The 21,669-nt window shown below is 36.0% G+C and overlaps 2 protein-coding genes across 2 annotated transcripts; both read left to right on the top strand.

Moving 5' to 3' along the window:
* Positions 1-1,335: 1,335 nt before the first annotated feature.
* Positions 1,336-8,205, top strand: LOC137921964 (uncharacterized). The gene is made up of 6 exons (XM_068764771.1): positions 1,336-1,459; positions 6,105-6,208; positions 6,628-6,702; positions 7,123-7,260; positions 7,636-7,775; positions 8,183-8,205. The coding sequence occupies exons 1-6, from the start codon at positions 1,439-1,441 to the stop codon at positions 8,203-8,205; spliced, it is 501 nt and encodes a 166-aa protein (XP_068620872.1). The 5' UTR covers positions 1,336-1,438.
* On the top strand, positions 7,641-21,104 carry LOC137922342 (cyclic nucleotide-gated channel beta-3-like). Its single transcript, XM_068765326.1, has 11 exons — positions 7,641-7,775; positions 13,607-13,866; positions 14,419-14,568; positions 15,005-15,179; positions 16,110-16,240; positions 16,480-16,603; positions 17,256-17,338; positions 18,810-18,956; positions 19,399-19,511; positions 20,190-20,502; positions 20,864-21,104. The coding sequence occupies exons 2-11, from the start codon at positions 13,723-13,725 to the stop codon at positions 20,936-20,938; spliced, it is 1,455 nt and encodes a 484-aa protein (XP_068621427.1). The 5' UTR covers positions 7,641-7,775; positions 13,607-13,722; the 3' UTR covers positions 20,939-21,104.
* Positions 21,105-21,669: the final 565 nt, after the last annotated feature.

A 21,669-nucleotide genomic window follows, 5' to 3' on the forward strand; every position in this document is an offset into this window, starting at 1 on the left:
CTACAATCACAATATTAACAATGAAAGGTATGCTTTATTTATCAGCATAATATGTTTAGGGAAAAGTAATATGATTGCATTCTAATTAAAAACAGTATAAATGAGAGATATTACACAAGCTTTTTATTTATTTATCGAACTTTTGTCATTTTATGCGAAGTGATCACCATTACAGCAATAAATATATATAAGTAAATATTCATCCTCCTTGGTGCTTACTATTTGTGATAGAAATCATTGTTTAGTTTATTTAAATAAGATTAAGAGATATCCATTTAAATCAAAGCTACTCCGTTTTTTAGCAAATCTAGCAAGTTTCGTATTTTAATTCCATTCAGACTTTTTTAGTACATTTAATTATGAGATTTTAAGATATTTAAGCGAAAATAATGTCTAATATTTTAAATTTCATGGATTATACCAATAGCAGTTGATAGACCCTTTAATATCGAATGTCTATCATTTATGATGATGCGCAATTGCTTGTTAGATCTCTGGTATTTTTTTACTTCAGGAAGTGCAGTGGCACTACCATGACATATTTCAACGGTACATTGTAATTGCTTAAAAACCTATTCTTCTTTATATAACAAAGTAAACCCCAACATATAGGCAGCTGTAACAATAACAGCGTCGTTGACTTCGAAATAAGGTATTTCCTTGACGTCCATATCAATGTAGCTTTGTAATTTTGTTTTTAAAACTTTAGAATAATAAATATCCGTCTTTCTATCAGCTATTTTTAAAAAGTTAAACTAAAGAAAAAATTCGTACAATTAATCCCATTCTTCATTTGGAATGTTCTTAATTTGCTATTCGTATCTTCACCGCCATAAGATTTATGTTTTAATTTCCGTTTGTTTTGTAAATGGCGTGTTTAGTTAAAATAAAGGGCAATTATTGTACTTTTCTGATTATTGTAAATTAAATTAAATAATCTAAAAAAGTAATATTTAACAACAACAAGTAAAAAGTCACGTCGAAGCTATTTTTAATGTAGATTTAAATATTACAATTATTACATAAGGAAAACGACTACATTAAAATCTTGCGATTTCTTTCGTGTGTATTTTTAAGGTAAAATATTTTATTAATACCATATACATAAAAGTAACCTATTAAATATTTCAAAGACAATATTGCTAATTTTAGTTAACGTCGCAAAACCCAACTATTTGTTTGAATTTTTTTTTTATTTTTACTTTAAGATTGTTTCTTTTCCTGTGTCGGTGTCCATATTGTTGAAACAATATAGATTGAGCAATCTATAGGACGGTATCGGACACTTAAGTTTTCTTATCGGCCAGTAAGTTGTGAACAGTGGGTGGAGAACGAACGTTCATAAACAACGCGCGCGGGAAATCGTATTTCGTCGATCGACAAAAATGTTTTTGACGTACGCGATGTCGGTTCTGTGTTGATTTTTATTTTATTTAATATGGAAATCTCGGTTGAGGTGGTAAGCTTAATTATTTTATTGAGTTACTTTCGTAATTTATTTTTATATATCAGATTTTTCCTTAAAATAATTTATGATTGCGTGTAAAATGAAAATATAAATTAAAAAAGTGTACTGAATATAGAAGTTAACTGACAAAAATAAAAACTAGTTTATGGTTTCCCCTTTTGTTTATTAACAACTATATATTCATTGATATATTAAAGAAAGTTCTAATAAAATTTGTTAAAAGAGTGTTATTCACTAATAACAGTGTTTACTATTAGATAATAGTTGGTTTTAATGTTTTATTTAAATTTATGTTTTTTATAATCGGACATGATTCCCCACCGTCACTATATTTGTTCAATATCGATGCCGGACGAATAAAATGTATATAATAAATACATCAGAAATTAATCTAAACTGTGTTTTTCGGAGCTAACGAAGTATTCAAGCCTAATGTTATCGGGTAGATTTCTTATTTGTAACTCGTAACAATATTATTATTTTTTTTGTGTATATGTCATTACAAACTACAAATTAGCTTTTTTTTAATTTTTCCATAATTATGAATCCCAGTGTTGTCATGTCAATACGTTAGTAAGGATTATTTAATCGAAACTAATAGTCCGAAGTTGCTACTTTGCAATTAAGCTCTAGTTTTAGCTAAAGTCACCGCTAGATTAGTTCTTAGCACGCGATTTTTGTTCTTATATGTAAATAGCAAGCGAAAATGTTTCTTTATTTTTTTGACTTCTGCATACTTTTTAAATGTCTTCATTAATATACTATAGTATATGTTTATAAACAATAGTATTAGATCTTTATAGGAAATATTCCGGTTACTATATCTGTCGTTATACAATGAAGTTGGCAACCATTTGCTCATTCGCTCAACGAGCCATGGGGAAAATTATTCACGGTATTTCTGAACGAAATCGAATCGGAAATCGAAATTAAAGTTTCGATATAGCTTAGCAGATCGGCAAGTAGAAATGGTAGAGGCCACTGGAGTTCTGAAGTAAAGACTATGGTTCGGCATTGCAGAGTAGAACATCCACCTACGAGTCAACCGGCTGGAGGTTGGAAAACTAGTTACTGGTCGCTTTCAAGGGGTTTTTTTGAACATCTGTGAGAAATCCCATGGCTTACCGGAATAAAAGCATATTACGAGTCTATTTCACATTTTTATTCCAGAATGCGAAAAATTATTTTCTTACATCGTAGAATGAAATTTTGGAATAATAATATTAAAAAAACCGTAATTATTAGCGAGCTTCAAAGATGGATTAATGTCCTATATACAAGTGTTAATGTATTATGGGTAAACATAATTAGTTAATACTTGTAGTGGAGTAGGCGCGGCAAATTATAAAATAGACATGTTTATTGCCCGACACGCGCCTGCGGACCAATTATGTTACTCCGGCAGTTTTATCGGGGAGTGGAAAAATCGGAAATCCAAAACAGAATCTCTAACCAAACTTTGGACGCTCAATGATCTGATAACTTTTTTTTTAAATCTGTTAAAGCCGAGACAAACATGTTATACGACATAACACAACAGCCTTGAAGTTCACAGTTGTTATTTGTAATATTTTTCCTAATTATAAGCATCAATCTGACGATGACTAAAAAGTAATAATGAAGTTACTGATAGTTAGGCCGACGGATTGGCTAGTTACATTGACATTGGGTAAACCACAGTTGAATAGTGGTAGTCCAGCTGTAGAGGATTAGGACTGAGATACAATTTAATATAAATCACACTTTGTGCAACAATTATGAAGGATTACCACTGCTCACGGACAGGTTTCCAGAAGATGAGCAGCAGCGCCCTCTAAGTACCATAATATCACATTGTGATCCCCAACCTGTCAAAAAATGTGGCGATTATAATACATCCCCCATAGATATTTTTGAGGTAGGCCTATGTCTTGAGTCTATGGGCTGACACAACGGTCATACCACATAGCACGCAGAACAGATCGCCGCTGGTGTCTTAAGGTTTTGGAGTGGAAACCAAGGACTAGTAAGCACAGCGTAAGAAGTCCGTCCATAACCTGTACCAACAACCTGGTTAACGTCGGCGAAAAACCTGGATGCAAGCCGCATCCAACTGGTCTTATTGTAAATCTATGAGGGGGGAGGGATTTATGTCAAGCAGTGGTCATCCTGTTACTAAAATGATGATAGTAATAAATTTTATCAAATTATAATTTTTGGTTTAATTTGATTCTATTCGAGATACGATAATATAGTACGAAAAACCAAAGAACAGAAAGAACTAAAGCTAAAAAAATTATCTTAACCTGTGATATTTGAGGAACGAGGTGAAGGAAGAGAGGCGATGCATGAAAGGAAAAGTATGTAAAGTAATGCTTAAGAATTATAGAATAAAAGAAGCGTAAAGATATAAAAGAGTACGTGAAAAGAATTATTAAAAATAAATGTAAATGCCTTGTCCCAACATCACTTATGGAAGAACGGATTAAAAAAACCTCAACAATAACATATTTGCAGCATTTCCGTTTCTTTTTAATATTACAATTCAACACTACAAACAACTACAATACAAGATACGACCTTCACATGATTACATCTGTGTCCATATTCAAATGAGTTCACCATCAAAGCGATAATTTGATTGTTGAATGTCAGAGCGGTGCAGGTGGAATCGCCGCGAGGACGTACCATTAACCTCCCAACGTGTCAGCCGGCTTGTGATTTGAATACAGAAACGTCACTAAGTGCTTTCCTATACCGGCACGTATACAGTAACTACAGTCGATTGAATTATTGATGAGAACGTTCAATTCTGATCTTAATATAAAAACATTTTATTATATTAGAAAAAAATCGCAATATTTTTAGTATTTATCTGTGCGAGTACCACTGACACACACGAAGCAGATTTAAAGAGATTTCCTTGCAATATGCGTATTTATGTTTAATGATCTAGTGCTGCTTTGGAAGAAAGTTCCAGAAATAATATACCTTAATTCTTCCATAGGTTATAAAGAGATTATACCTCTCTATCAGGTACGAAACTCCACCGCTTACAAATTTACATCATATGAATTTATTTGTACTTATTTTGTTGACAGTCGTAGTTACCTATTCACCGTAATCATGTGGTATTTTTGTGGTGTTCAGTTATGTAATCTAATTTTACCGGTAATACCGCATCTAATTCTAGTATATTTTTCAAGTCACACATAAGATTTAGTCTAAACGCGGTAAAGCATTTTAGTTAGTATTTCATTCGGTTTTCTTTAAAAATCTTGTTATATTAGGTCTTGGTTTTAGTTTCATCATAATTATAATGCTAAGATTTAATTAATAGTGTAGGCATAGCTTTCAAGAATGTGATATAACCTAGTGAGTGTCCCAAGTTACAATGTATAAACACGGTCTTTGTATTAGTTTCTTTTGAAAAGTAAAAGGAATACTTTTTTCTCTTGTATATTGAACATTATTATTTTAATTTCTAAAGAATTTTATGAAGTTTATTTATGTTATTCATGAAGTTTCATCATCATGTCTGCCGATAAACGCCTCCTGCAAAGGTCTCCCCGAAACATCTCGCGCTGCCATAATCCATCCATATCAGTGTATTTATTATTCATAAAATAAAATTCCAATGTTTAAATGCGCATGATTCGATTTTTAAAAAATGATATATGCATTAAAAAAAATCTAACTCATCTGTCTACGTTAATCTTCTTTAATTTAATCATCTGATCGTTTTACGACGACATACTCTTATTACACTTATAAATATCAACAGCGCAAACAATGCCATTTTACGAGCAGTTTTATTCGCAGTCGTTAAATCATAAACGATGGCCACTCCTTAAGTTTTCATATAATATTCGACGGCATGGCATCGCACGCCACTCAAATCAAACGTAACGAGATATAATGTAAATTGGATTTAAAAAAATAACATTAGTATTATAGGACATCGTTCTTTGAGTCGTATCTCTCCCTACTGAGGATCGTGCCCATTTTAAGTCTTTGCACTATGTTAGATCATCTATGTGGTTCTTCGGCGGAGTGCGATCGACTGCTGTGGTATTGTAATTGATCGGACCAGCGCATGCGGCTCCAGCTTTATAAACGCTGTTGGTCCATTTTTCGGTGATCAAAAGTTTTTTCAAGTTTTCTTGCTCTTTTTATGTAGACAACAAGAGGTCATATACAATAAAAACGTGTAATTCGAGAAAAAATAAAATATTGGAATGTTGTTAAAAATGCACTTTTGCCATATCATTGAAAGTGCATTGTGCTTCGCCTCCATTCCATCCATTCCTGAAGATGCCCCATGGAGGGGTTAAACACGTGTTGAGTAATTTGACGGTGGCGGTTGTGTGATTCGCATTGTTTGCCGCATACGCATTTATCAGCGGACTCGCGGTTAGTGCACTTTGTTGCACGACTACCACAGCATGTGCGGAAGTGGCTAATTATTGGTCCTTTTCTTACTTAGAAAGTGCATTTATTTCTTTCTTAATTATCGAAGTACCTAGAATAAGCCTTACGACGCGCATTTCATTTTGTAAAATTTAAATCTGTGGCGAAGTTACCACATGTGACTGTGACGAAGGGCGTTTTAATTGTTATTATAAGGAAATAATAAAAATCGACATTTGCCTTTCAGCACACTGTGCACCCAACATCTTCGAAGCCAATTCATACGCATAACACGTTGAAGGGGACCTATGGTTCCTGGTGCACCCCGGAATCCTCGCCCACTCATCACATGTAAGTTTAAAGTACAAGTTTTTAGCACACAGCATACGATTAATACTCCAAAAATTAAATACTTTTGTAAAAATAGCGACAGACAAATGATAAAATTATAAATAAAAAAAACTTAAGATATCTCAAACTTTTTCTAAGTTTTAAATATAAAGTTAAATGTCAAACAAGACAATTATAAAAATGTTAAACACGTGAAACAATTCAGAATCAATAATTTGGACGCTAAATTTATGTTTTAATATTTAGAAATAAACCATTTTCATGTGAAGTGTAATAAAGTATAATATATACTTTTAAATACATGTTCTTATCTTCCGCATTAATAATTAGGTTGTTTGAAAAATAATATCCGAATTTGAGAAATAAATTTAATTTTACAAGACTACAATTACATACAATATTATTTTTTTGGTTCACAGATTATCCAAAACTGTTTCTAATATTGAAACTAAAACAAATATTAAAGATGACACTGGACAATACAGGGATAAAAGGTAAGGTTTTATTATAAAATACATAATGGAATATTTTAAAAATCATTATTCATTATTACAATAATCATTTATAACAGCATTTCCACTAAACTTTTCTCACCTCTTAACAGTTTACTTACTTACTCCGCTGGCTCAGTGACCCAAAGTGGGCCTTGGCCTCCGAAGCGAGAGACTTATAATAACAGTTTAATTATGATGATTAAAAAATCAATTATTAAAATAATTTCTATTATCGGTATAAACTTAACACATATTACTACAGTAAATGTAATTATGATATTTATTGTTATTAAATATACCTTTATAACATATGTACAACCAAATTAGACAAGATTTTTTAGTTTTGCCATTCAATGTTTATAAATTTCAAGATTAATGCGTGTTCAACAATATAGATGATTGTTTTATCATTTTTTTCAGAATTTTTCCCCTGCAGAAGGTCAGGTTGTTTCCTGGTAGTCCCCCACCAACTTTTAAACCAAAAAACGATGTTAAGGAGATAGAAACTGAGTTAAAAGATCTTAAGAATGCACAGATAGTGGATAATTTCCTTAAACGGTTTGTAATTCAATTGTCTTTGTAAACTATAACAAAGCATACGAAATTATATGTGTTATCTTGTCTTAAAACTTTTCCAGAATTTTTACAGAAGTCAAATGACAGCTCAGATCTAGAATATTAAGAATATATAAAGATCAGAATATTACTAAAGCTTATGATCATTGGTTATATCAAAGATGTCTTTTTACTATAACATATCTTAATAATATGCCTTTAACGCGTGGATTTTAACACATAGAAAATCTAAAGCTATGGACTTTAAAATCTAACAGCGCTCCCATACAAATTTTAGTTAAATGTTCTACTCTGTATGCTGAACGGTAAAAAAAAAACTTTTACACTCTGTTTTCAATAATAACGATTTTATTGTAGAACATCGCCTGATAGAAAATCGGTGCAAATTGTGGAAACGCCGCAAAGTCCGGTGCCGTCGTCGCCGAGTCGCAACAAAAAGTGTAAAGGTTTAACTTTGCCCGCATCATGCGATCCATTCATTCCGATCGATCCACAGGGTGAGAATTTAATACTAATAAAACTCATATTTGTATCCTAAATAAGATCCTATTAGGGGATCTGAAAAGTAAAGTCGCTTTCTTAACATAAATTTTCACGGTTACATTTTGAACAAGTTTTTATTTCTAATCACAATATATTCACTTTCGTTATCAACAACCTTTTGCTATCTAGTATATAAATTTTCAATGTCGGAACGGTAAAAATCAAACGGTTTTTCTGTAAAATATTTCGACAGAAACGACATTACTTTCTGGTCCCCTTAACATAATTTATTCTGACTTGTCATCATTGGCAAAAAGAATAAATTGTAGAATCTCTTATAGATATGGTCATCCAGTATTCTGAAAGCCTCGAACGTTCTTTAATTCTAATTATGGGTTAACACGCTGTATTTTGACAACAGAAACTTTAACCACTGAAGGATAGTTACCATTGCAACACAGTTAAAGATATATTAATCGTTTATTAATACTCTACGGGGTGCCAATATAATGTAATTAAACGGCGCAGTTCAGCTGTGGCGACCCAGCGGTAGAGGACTGAGACGTGCGATCGTATTTCGAGAGTTTGATTCCCGGGATACAATGTTAAATAATTCATACTTTGTGCATTAGTTATATGGGATTCCCACTGCGCCTATGCGTACCATAGTGTGATATCATTGCGATCGCCAATCCGCTGGCGAAGCGTGGCGATTATGGCATATTTCCCCGTAGATACCTTTGGGAAGGCCTAAGCTTTGCTGTAGACTAAGAAGAGAAGAGAGAGAGAGAAACGAAGCGGCGCTTTTTCTTGTTAGCGTATCGATTGTAATTATTAACGTAAGGATTGTTTTCTTTCCTTAAGTAAATCTTTAATATTTTCACCTGTTATAAAATAAATATATTTTATTTGAAAAACATTTATCTATTTTTTTTTCATAGAAACGTAAAGCGAGCGTGCGTGGGTACTTAGCAAGCTTTTTTGAATAATAGAAGGTGCGAGGGCAGAATGGGAAAACTTATACTAAAACCAACGTATTTGTGCGAGAAAGTTGAGGGGCAAACTGACATGCGCTCCGCGTCAAAATCGTACCGGGACTGGATTCCGCGCCGGCGCAGCCGCTGCACTGCGTGAGCGGGGGTTGCGCGGGCGCGGCGGGCCGTGACCTACATAGCCGGCCGGCAAGCATATGTCGCAGCTAGACTGCTAAAATAAATGTTGCGTACAATGTCAGTTTGACCCTAGAATATTTATTTATTGAATACATATATACAATTATAAGTAGATACAATTGAAATTAATTTAGGTGTTTAGGTTTATGTAAATAAAATCTTTTTTATTAAAATAAATGTAAATAAAAATTTTGGCAAATAACAATTTAAATAAAGTGACTAGTGGTAGTGAGATCACTACATCAGCCCCCCCTTGAGACCGTCAAGGGCGATAATAGTTAGGAAACCTTACTTTTCGTCCAGATCGCGTAGTGTGAGTATTTTTCTCAGGATCTGGTGAGCTCTGGTTTCCTGAGCGTGTCACATGTGTTTTTGTATCGTGTTTGCGTGTGTCATGTGATTGTGTCTGTGTTGTAAGAGTGGAATTAGTTGAATGTGTTGCTGTGTGTGTTGTGTGTTTAGTAGGTGTGCATGGAGTGGTGTCTGTGTCACGTAGTATGTAAGCGGGCTTAACTCGGTCTACCGATACTGTGACTTTTTTACCATTGACCAGGATAGCGAAAACTTTATCGTCACGCTGAAGCACCTCGTACGGTCCGGTATACGCGGGTTTTAAGGTACCGCCGACAGTACAGTCACGCAAGAATACGTGACTGCAAGTGGCTAACTCCTTAAAAACGAACGTCGGACGCGTACCACTATGGCGAGCTGCAGGTGAAGGCTTCAAGCTCTGAATTATACTCCGTAGTCTTGACGTAAACTCCATCAAGTCTAGGGTATAGTCTGCCTTTGAGTCAAAAAATTCACCTGGCAGGCGTAGTGGTTCGCCATATACTAGCTCGGCTGAGGTAGCGTGCAGGTCTTCCTTGTAGGCACTTCGAACACCCAACAAAACAAGCGGGAGAGATTCTACCCAATTCCCATCACCGTGACAGACTATGGCAGACTTCAACTGTCGATGGAATCTTTCCACGAGACCATTGCAGGCCGGATGATAAGCTGTGGTACGGCGGTGGTTGAATCCAGAAATGCGTGAAAGATTCTTAAATAACGCTGATTCAAACTGCCTGCCACGATCGGTTACGATGTCAGCAGGACAACCAAATCGGGATATCCAGCCACTGAGTAGGGCTCGTGCCACTGTCTCGGCTGAAATATCTGCCAAAGGAATTGCCTCAGGCCAACGCGTAAAGCGGTCGATGGCGGTGAGACAATACCTAAAACCTTGTGACAGAGGCAATGGTCCTACCAGGTCGATATGGACGAACTGCAGGAAGTTTGAAGGTGCCAACGGGAGCGCTTGTGTGGCGTGTAATTTTCGAACGCTGACACGCTAAACACGTTCGCACCCAGCTCCTGCAATCTTTTTTTACCTCTGGCCACACGTAACGCTCGGAGACTAGTTTGGCTGTTGCATTAGCCCCGGGGTGACTGAGAGAATGAAGGCTCTCAAATACCCGTCTCCGTAGCATCTTGGGGACGAAGGGCCGTACCACGTTGGTACTGACGTCGCAGAACAGTTCCGTGTGGCAGCCTGGAACCTTAAGTTTTTTCAGGCACAGTGACGTGGAGCCTTCTGCGAGTTGAGTGAGCTCTGGATCGGAGTGCTGAGCGACTGCCAGCTGCTCCGGATCTACTGGCTGGGAAATTTCTGCAACTCGCGAGAGGGTATCGGCCACCACATTGTCTTTACCGGATATGTGCTGTATATCGGTGGTAAACTGCGCGATCAGATCCAGGTGCCGGAACTGTCTGGGCGAGCAGTTTTCTTTCCTATTGTGAAAAGCGTAAATCAGCGGCTTATGGTCTGTATAGACCGTGAAGACTCGGGCCTCGAGCATGTGGCGAAAGTATTTTATACTTTCATATACGGCGAGCAGCTCTCGGTCGTAGGGCGAGTATTTTTGCTGAGAAGAACTCAGCCCACGAGAGAAAAATGCTAGTGGCTCCCACGACCTATAGTTCCTCGACTGCTGCTGCAAGACGGCGCCAATAGCCTTATCGGACGCGTCGGTGACAAGCGCTAATCTAGCGTCACAGCTGGGATGAGCCAGCAAGGCGGCCTGACATAGGCCTTCTTTACATGTCTCAAAAGCCTCGAGCGACTGTCCAGTGATATCAACAGGATGTGAGCCTTTCACTGATCCTGTGAGAAGCGCGTTGAGAGGAGCTTGTTGTGAAGCTGCACTTGGGATGAACCTTCGGTAAAAGTTTACCATCCCGAGGAACCTACGAAGTTCTTTCACTGTTTTAGGGACAGGGAAAACCTTGATCGCCTCAACCTTCGCCGGCAGGGGTGTGGTACCTTTACCTGAAATGCGATAGCCCAAAAAAGTGACTTCTGGCGCGCCAAACACACATTTGGCCGTATTGACGACCATGCCGTACTGCTTCAGCCTGGCGAAAAGTTGTCGCAAGTGATCTTCGTGCGTCTTCTGGTCCCTAGAAAAGACAAGAAAATCGTCCAGGTAAGCGTAGGTGAAATCCAGGCCCCGTAGCATCTCATCGACGAAGCGCTGAAACGTCTGTCCGGCATTACGAAGTCCGAACGTCATATAAGGAAATTGTACAGACCGAACGGCGTCGTGATGGCTGTCTTCGCGATGTCATCCGGATGCACGGGGATCTGGTTGTAGGCTTTTACCAGGTCAATGGTAGAAAAGATTGTGCAACCTGACAAACAATGGGAAAAGTCGTGTATGTGTTTGATGGGGTACCTGTCGGGTACAGTTCGGGCATTCAGCATGCGGTAATCCCCACAAGGACGCCACCCGTTGTCCTTCTTGGGGGCTAGGTGGAAGGGTGAAGCCCATGCAGACTTTGAAGGACGGCAGGTACCGTTCTGCAACATAGCCTCAAACTCCGACTTGGCAATCTTAAGTTTATCAGGCGCAAGCCTGCGTGGTGTGCAAGAGACCGGTGGCCCAGGTGTAGTGCGGATGTGGTGAACTGTGTTGTGAGTCAGTGTGCGATGAACGCCGTGTGGACGAGTGACTTCAGGGAATTTGGCAAGTATGTCGTGATACACCGAGTGACCAGATACCACCTTCACTGAAGAAATACTCTCGTTAGTATTCGCGAGTGACGCTACAGTCGCGAGCGTTGTGACGCCGTCGATGAGTCGCTGGTTTCGTACATCTACCATAATATTGTAGTGTGAAAGGAAATCAACGCCTATTATCGCCCTCGTAACGTCAGCTACAATAAAATTCCACGAAAAGTCACGGCGCAAGCCTAGATTAAGCACTAAGTTGTAAAAACCGTAAGTGTGAATAATTGAGCCATTCGCTGCACACAACTCGAAATTTGTTTTTGAGCGATATTGTTTTAAATATTTACGGGGAAACACACACAAGTCACTTCCTGTATCGACTAGTAACTGTAGTTTAGTTCGTTTATCCGTGACGAATAGGCGACCGGTAGTCGGGCAGTCGTCGGCCGCCATCACCGACTGCCTTTTGCGTTTCCCGTAAAATCGCAGGGCTTGACACACTTATTTGCTGAGTCCGCGAACTTGCTATGGTACCAACAGATTGGGAACTTTCTATAGTTTGAGTGAGACCTAGTGGATGATGCTGATGAACGACCTCGACGTTTTGAAAAATTCCGATTTTTTGACTTTGACCGCGACAGACGGTCGACTTTTTCCGTCAATGCTTGTATTTGTCGGGTCAATGCGGCTATCTCACTAGATCCACCAGAAGACGTACCCGAAATTCCGTGTTCATCCGATCCTTTGTTCTTGTTCTCCTCATTCGCCATTTGTTCCAAAGGTGGTCACCACTAAAGCGAGCGTGCGTGGGTACTTAGCAAGCTTTTTTGAATAATAGAAGGTGCGAGGGCAGAATGGGAAAACTTATACTAAAACCAACGTATTTGTGCGAGAAAGTTGAGGGGCAAACTGACATGCGCTCCGCGTCAAAATCGTACCGGGACTGGATTCCGCGCCGGCGCAGCCGCTGCACTGCGTGAGCGGGGGTTGCGCGGGCGCGGCGGGCCGTGACCTACATAGCCGGCCGGCAAGCATATGTCGCAGCTAGACTGCTAAAATAAATGTTGCGTACAATGTCAGTTTGACCCTAGAATATTTATTTATTGAATACATATATACAATTATAAGTAGATACAATTGAAATTAATTTAGGTGTTTAGGTTTATGTAAATAAAATCTTTTTTATTAAAATAAATGTAAATAAAAATTTTGGCAAATAACAATTTAAATAAAGTGACTAGTGGTAGTGAGATCACTACAAACGCTATTCACGTTAGCATAGATTTAAAATGATCAGATGTGCGGAAAGTTTTATTCGAATTTTAAAATAATAAAAAAATTGGTAATAGATGTTATACTTTCGTAATTAAACTATTTTTTTTATTTATTAACGTTAATGCCTAATATGTGTAATATTTTATTGCAGAACTGATTTTAATTTTCAAATTTTTTTTTAACCAGTCGTATGTTGTAGTTGTTTCTTATTCAAATTGGAATTATTCCAGCATTTTTATGACGTTATATTTATATGTAATATTGATAATTTATTGGCAATCAGTATTAAAATTTAAAAAAAATTGTAAAAAACGTCTTTGGAATTAAATAACATTTTTTTATCGCCATATATTAAAAAAAGCAATTGGTATTATCTGTATACAAAATCGATTTATTTATTTATCAGGGCGTGGCTACATCAGCTGGCTGCTTCTGGTGACATTTTGCTACAGTTATAACGCGTGGTGCATAGCTCTTAGAGCCACTTTTCCCTACCAAACGCCTGAGAACACTCCCTTATGGATGTGCGCTGATTACTTCTGCGATATGGTATACATACTGGACGTTGCCCTCGTGAAGCCCAGGCTCATGTACTTACATGAGGGATTTTGGGTAGACGACCCGGCGGAGACGAGAAGGAATTACAGGAAAAAACTCCAGTATAAGGTAACGTCTTATATGCATATAACTGAATAACTTAATTTAAGATTTAATTTACACAGTTATATCGCAAAAGCGCGCTAAATATACACAATAATAAAATGCAGGTTTCATGAAAGAGAGATACATTCGCCCCATTTCTTTAAAAAAATGCTTAAAGTATGGGTTTGGAACTACACTGTAACTTGCGTATAAATTGCGATTAAATGAATATGTCGATTTTATATTTTAATTGTGTCATTATTTTCTTGTAAAGCAGCAATAGTAGCCCTGCGGTAGAGGATTATAGTCCCGGTGCTCCGATTAATAGAGTTTTATATATAATTAACGCTTTATGCTTTAGTTACATATATGGGATTGCCATTGCTCACAAATAAGTTTTCAGAAGATGGGCAGAGTAGTGCCCTCTGCGTACCATAATACCACACTGCGATCGCCAACCCGCCTTCTAAGTGTTACTATTATGTTATATCCTACCATAGATATCTTTGGGAAGGCCTGTACCTTTCAATGGACATGTATGGGCGGTCATATTTATACTAGTTTTTTTTTTTCTAGTTCGACGTGATCTCTCTTATCCCGCTAGACTTACTATACTTCTACTTCGGAACACACAAAGTGATTCTTCGCTTTCCTCGACTCTTAAAATTGCAAACCTTCTGGGAGTTTCATCAAGCGATGGACAGAGTTCTCTCTTCTCCATACGTTGTAAGTATAAAATCCCCTAAAGAAGTTTTGATCTAATATATACGAATCCTTCTGCTCCGTGAACTCATGTTAGATGAAGCTGTGAAAGCCTTAGGAATAACGACACTAATATTATGGAAACAGTTCAGTACAGATTTCATCTGTATAAGACGCACAATACAAAGTCGTATAAAAAAGTCTTTGTAAAATTATAGGAAATGTGTTTTCCATGTTTGAATTTTTTTAAATATAAATGGTAAGCGTATCGAAGCAGATCAACTCGGTATGTGGAAAGATAACCTTCTTAAAGTTGTCGGGAACGGCTGGATGCAAGAGGCTACCAAAAGGCCTATATCTAGGCCTCTGTGTATGTCTTGCAGCTGAAATGATGAAGGCACGGTATAGGATACAAGAAAATAATTAATTATTAGGTTATGAGCATTAGCAAAATTTCCAGGTAAGGATTGGTAAAACTCTGTTTTACATCTTCTACTTGATTCATCTTAACGCGTGCGCCTATTATGCCATGAGCGACTATATCGGCTTGGGGTCCAACGGCTGGGTGTACGACAACGTGGGCAATGCTTACATAAGATGCTTCTACTTTGCAACAAAAACAGCAACTTCTATTGGTAAGTTTTTTTTTTTGGTTATTTTATATTAATGATATATTCGCTCTATCGTTTTATTAGGTTTAATGTAGCAGTGTAGAATGTCCACCCATGAGTTAGACAGACATGTTAAAATTTTTGGATTCAGTAACCATCTGGCCTGTGGGTAAAGGAACAAATTCATATTGGCGCCCTATTTGGGACTCAAACAAATGAACTTGTTAAGGTCGCTGAAAGACGCTAGACGCATTCCCAACTGTCTCTACTGGAAATCGATGTCTATGTCCAGCAGTGGTCTGCCTATGGCTGAAATGATAATTATGAATGAATATACAGGTAGAACACAAACCTGTTCTTAAAGGGTATGTTCACATATCACTTAGTTTTCGGACTTTTGTCCCAAAATCGACTTAATTTTCACAAATTTCGCCTCTCAGAACTCATTTATAAGCATTTGATAATCGTAAATAGTCATTAACCAATACTATTACATAAGTAATTTTTTTCAGTTCTTTTGCTTGGGCTGTCATTAGAAAAGCTATTATACATATTCCGATTAAAGCATATTCGGCGGGAGGTCGTTTATTATTATTATGAAGGAAAATTATCATTAATAGTGATAAATTGCTATAATAAATATAAATTCCAAAAAATAATATCACATCTCTCTCTGGAGAGATTTAAAACCATACATATATTGAAATGTTTATTATTCTACCTAAGAATACTGCCTACCTACACAAATATTTATTTGAGAAATTAAATTTTGTTGTTGTTCACTCAGATGGCTTATTATTGTCATGGAGTCCCTGTAAAACTATATTCCATATACTAACTATATATCCTTCCGAGCCAATAGTAGAGTAGCTACCTGTAGGGATAGTAGGCAGACATTTAACGTTAACTATTCAGAAGTCCCTGTAACAGCCTACTCGAATAATATTTTCCCAGGTAAGAATCCAAAGCCGGAGAATACAGCGGAGTATCTGTTCATGACGGCAGCTTGGCTGATGGGAGTGTTCGTGTTTGCACTGCTCATCGGACAGATAAGAGATATCATAGCTACGGCCACCAGGGCTAGGGTAACAATGATTTTTATTTATAAGAGAAATGTTCTTATAGGAAAGTATTGTCCATCGAATCTCATGACGATGTCAAAATTACATAACAAAAAACCATTATTTTATTTATTAAGTAAATCTTACTCTTTTCGTCTAGGAATTAACTGATCTTTGAAAAAAATTATGACATTTTTTCACATCTCCTGGACACCCTTGGAACATTTTAATAGGATCTTGATTGCTTATGTTATATCATGTAGACGGAGTACCGTAAGTCTGTGGATGGGTGCGCGCGTTACCTACGTCGGCTGGGCATGCCGCGCTCGCTGCAACATCGCGTGGGCTGTTGGTTCCGCTACACATGGAGCCAACAGAGATGCTTCGGTATGTATTTTATATGTTTATACAGGGTGATTGGTTATAGATGTATAAACTTTAAAGGAGTGAATATATTGCTCGTTATCAATTTATGTATGGTTCAGATATGTTTCAGATATAATAAATAGCATTATGATAATATAGTAATGATTCCTACCTATTCATTATTGTTAAGTATCTCTGCAGACTTTTTAATGTTAGAAATTATTACTCTGTAGCGTTCCAATACAAACTATAAATCTATGTAACATATTTCAGAATGACAAATTTATGCAGGGCTGATTGGAAATAGGTTTAAAGTTTTAAAGCTTTATTTCTGACAACTAACACATCATTTAACACACTCTGTATATACAATACATTCTATCCCATAAAATTAAATTTAATTATTTATTAATTTTTAAACACATATCGCAATGAGAATGTTACATTATACAAATAAATATTTCAACTAATCAATAGGGAAATGCAGTCTTTTTTATATTTTAAAAACTGGTTATAAATACTGTTATTCTACTCTCATTTTAAAACGAAATTACGCTAGCATTTTAAATTGTTTTTTTGTTTTAATCGTAAGGCATTTAACCTTATAAAGTTTTTTTCTACAGTAGGTGCTACTTTTGCCTACGCTAGTTTAATATATTCAATTTCCTTGCAGACGAATCCAAAATACTGAATTCTCTTCCTTTTAATATGAAGAGAGACGTGGCTCTGGCTGTCCATATGTCTACTTTGAGTAAGGTAATTACAAACGTTTTAATTATTACAAGTTAAAAATTGTCAATGTCCAAGTTGTGGTTTTAGATCTTTACTTCTTTTGACTGTAAAATGGGACTCCATATAAGGCAGCTGCTGTTAACAAATTAAAATCATTGTGATCATGGCATGATATAAGAACTAAAAGAAACCAATAACTGCAATAGGCCAGTACGTATAGTGAGGATTAAGAATAAAAGGGTTCTCTATCCTTTAATAAAAAATACTTGTCAAATTCAAATTCAGAATATTCACGTAGACATTTTTGAATCGTCGATTATTTTAAGTTATATATTATAAGTATAAAGTAAGCTACCACTGGCTTACAATGCTGATCTGCTGAGAAGAGCCACCCAGAAAATTAGCCGCTGCTCTTACAAATAAAATTTAACAGTTTTTGATATGTACATTATAATATAATCCATATTAACGAGTCAACAAAGCAAGTTTCAATTCATTTCGAACAATTAAAAACCCTGGAATGCTATATTTTTTCATAATATACTTTTAATTTTAGATTTCAAACTAAGAAAAGAAATGTCTTAGACATCTTTGAAACGTTATTATATGTGCGCACATTCAAACCCATAAAGGATTTGTTAACTTTTTTTTAGACGAAATTCAGCGTAATGATAAACTCGTTTCGTATTTTTATTTCTTGTATTTGTCAAAGTTACGTAACTATTTGCACCTGCGGCGATAATATCATGGAATGTTTCAACAGTTGCAAGGCGCTTAAGTCATGGTTCTGTTGCACTTCAGTCATTGTACGAAAGTCTGTCGTTTGCTAAGATAAATATTTTGACGTCGGTTGGTACTTGCGATTTAGTAAACGGTCGTTAACACTTTAATGACCGTTCACGAGTTTTTGCGTGTGTTCTACACGCTGTCTTTAAACGTCATACATTGTACCTTACTTTGTGTATTTACATCGACAGCCAATGTATTAAACTTAATGGTTAAATTCGTAGTCTGCCAGAAGTCTAGCATGGTCTATCGATGGAACGTTTTCGTCTCATTCACACCGAAGGGAACGATATCATTAGTAGCATCAGAACAGATGAAGCTATGAAAAACTATAAATGCACGAACGCATAATGAAAACAACTTAGTTTCAAAGACCCGACACGTTGTATTGCATTTTTGCTATTTGAATGGCCATTTTTTAAAATACCTATAGTGTATTAATTTCGTATAGATTACATTTTTTAAGCGAAAAAGTTATTATAACTGTTAAAAAAATATATTTTTTGGGATAATACCTGGTATGCATCTTATTGTACAATTCCTGAAAGTTTCACAAAAATTGCTTCATAAATAACAAAGTTATGATGATTCTAGAAATAACAGATATATAGTTTTACAGATTTCTTTGCGGTCCTTAATGTGTTAAAACATGAATGGACAAGTGGCAGCAACAATGGTATAGTAAAACATTAGCGTATGGTTGAGACAGGTACAGCTGTTCAGGGACTGCTCGGCGTCGCTGCTGCGCGACCTAGTGCTGGAGCTCCGGCCCGTATCGTTCCTACCTGGTGACCTGGTGGTACGGCGCGGTGACGTCGGCCACCACATGTACATCATCAAGAGCGGAGAGTGCTGTGTGAGTAACGACACAATCCGAGTCATAAACAACATCGTTTTTATTTATTTATTTAAAAAAATTCTGCAATAAATCCCCATCTTCGAGGTAGTTTTATCTATACGTACTCCAATATGATCCTTTCCTTTACAATTTTTTTTTCATAAAGGATATCAAAAAAAACGTAATCAAAATAAAAAAAATGCGTATTCGGATTCAAATTAAAATGTCGTGCACCATAAAGCATTATATAAAATATTATTACATTATTATAGTCTTGCAATCATTGAAAAGTAAAAGATATTTTTGTAAGTAATAGTATTAGTATATTATTAAATCAATAATATAATAAAACACTTCATCACATCACTTCGATATACATGCTATTTATTAATATTTTCTATTGAACTAATAAAATAAATTTGATTATTATTTGGATTGTAGATTTTATATTTTTTTTTAGGTTATGTCCCAAGACGAAAGCGAAGTATTAGCAACGCTTCGAGAAGGTTCCGTTTTCGGTGAGATCAGCTTGTTGGGAATCGATGGTCTACGCCGTCGCACCGCTACTGTTAGGTAAAGCTCCTAAATTTAAAATTTACAGAATTCCAAACGTCGTAAAAATCCGTATAAATTGAAAAACCGTAATAAATATTTGTAGAGACGATAGAAACTCAAACTATTCCAATATTTTACTAATAAGCTTGTAAAATACGACGGTGTTACAGTACCCGGCGATAAATATTGCGCATCGACCTTTGGAAAAAGACATTCGGCTAATTTCGGCTTCGTAGAGCGTTATCTCTGTCACACAAAATACAACGACTGACAAAACGTCACATAGGTAGTGTGGTGTGGTCGAAGAGCAATATTTAATGCCGTAAAGAACAATTTTTTAGCCGAATTTTTTACTTGAAATTTTTATTAACATATTGAGATTACAGTATATTTATGTAACATTTATTTAAACCCGTTTTAGTAAAAGTAACATTTTTGTTGTAACCTTTTTTTCTTGCTAAATAAGTACAAAAAAATCAACAAGCCAGCGCATAAATATCAGTCCAGTCGCGATTACCACTAAGCGTTATTAAAAAAAACTGTCAAATTTTTCTAAATTTAAATAAAAGCGAATCTCTTCATCATTCTGATCAGTTAAATTCTCCATTATACAAATTTAATTATATTTTCACGGATTATAGACATTGATAAGGTCCCACATAGGGCGCCAATATAAATTTGTTCATTTATCTACAGGTCGCGTGGTTACTCCAGCCTGTTCGCCTTATCCCGGAGCGATTTGGATGCGGCCTTGAAACATCACAAAGAGGCAGCACAGATACTTCGTCTGAGAGCTGATCAGATAATCAGGGAGAACGCTGCTAGACAGACAAAGCAAAGATTGGCGAAGCTAGAAGCCAGGAAATCGGCGAATACGGATGAGTCCACTGTTAGAAAGAGACGGCAGAGTGGCGCAAGCAATGACAGCAGTCAGGTGGATAGGAGACATCGGTCCACTAGCGCCATGTCGAGAAGGCGGCTCTCTGCGGTCTCCGAGAACGTGCATAAGGTTTACTTTTTTTGATTTAGTTTCATCAATATGATCGTTATTTTATAACTTTTATTTATAGACTATTTTAAATTTTTGTTACATATATTATTATAATATTTTATAATAAAATGTCTGGGTTTAGCCACTATCTACCTTGTCTCCAGATTTTGCATTTACGTTAATTTGGGAACACTAATTATATTACACAATAATACATTTTTTACTGGGAAAAATAGATTGAAAGATCACCATAAGCGTTTCTATAGATAGATAAATAGATAGATATATATACACATCTGTTGTAAAGCTGTAAAAGCGCCCGGGCTCAACAGAGAATAAGTAAGAATATGTATAGATATAATTTAATTGTCGTTTGCAGATACTGGAAGAAGAAACATCATCACCGACTCGGCTTTGTGGACCCGTACCAACTATCGTGCTTACGGGCGACTGAATGTTATCGACACGGCGTGCGTCACAAGAAACTTTAAACAGTATTTTCGATGTATATGATCTTAAATTATTTATTTAAGGATCTTCATGGAAGGATACACGACGTAACAGTTTTATAATTAACATCGTGTCGTATTATTCAATTATAGGAAAATAAATTCAAACGCAAAGACCAAAAAGAAATATTGAATGTTTTTGATTAATATTTAAAATTTAATTTGTAATCATTTGAATTAGAAACTAAGTTTTAAAGAAGCTGAAACGCCAATTCAATGTATTTAGGCATATATAATGTTTCGACGTTTATAATTTTGATGTAAATAAAGATGTTTTTTCGACACCGAATTCGAAATACGAATTAAAATTTTAAAAGCGTTCCGAAGTCTACCTAGTTCTACCATAGAGCGCCTACCTAAGCGACCTCTTTGGGTAGAATTTTATAGCAGTCTAAAATAAATGGTGTATTTGCTAGCCCTCCGAATCCCCGAGTTTGTAAAAAATTCTGGGCAAAATGTCTTGCACACTATGCCACCTCAAAAGCTCTATGTTTTTAAATACAAATAACCAAACAGTATTTATAAATGTGAAAATGAGAAATTAGTAAAAAAGGATTTTTGAACTTTATTCCAATATCTTAGACGGTCGTTAATCAAAGAAACTAAAAAAAAACATTAAAAAGTTCACACAGAATTTTGATTTTAGAATGTTATTTTTTTAATTTACACTTTTAAA

This window comes from Battus philenor, unplaced genomic scaffold (assembly GCF_028537555.1).
Source record: "Battus philenor isolate CCGP_79_NKW_IND1 unplaced genomic scaffold, ilBatPhil1.0.hap1 SCAF_2, whole genome shotgun sequence".
Classification (NCBI taxonomy): domain Eukaryota; kingdom Metazoa; phylum Arthropoda; class Insecta; order Lepidoptera; family Papilionidae; genus Battus; species Battus philenor.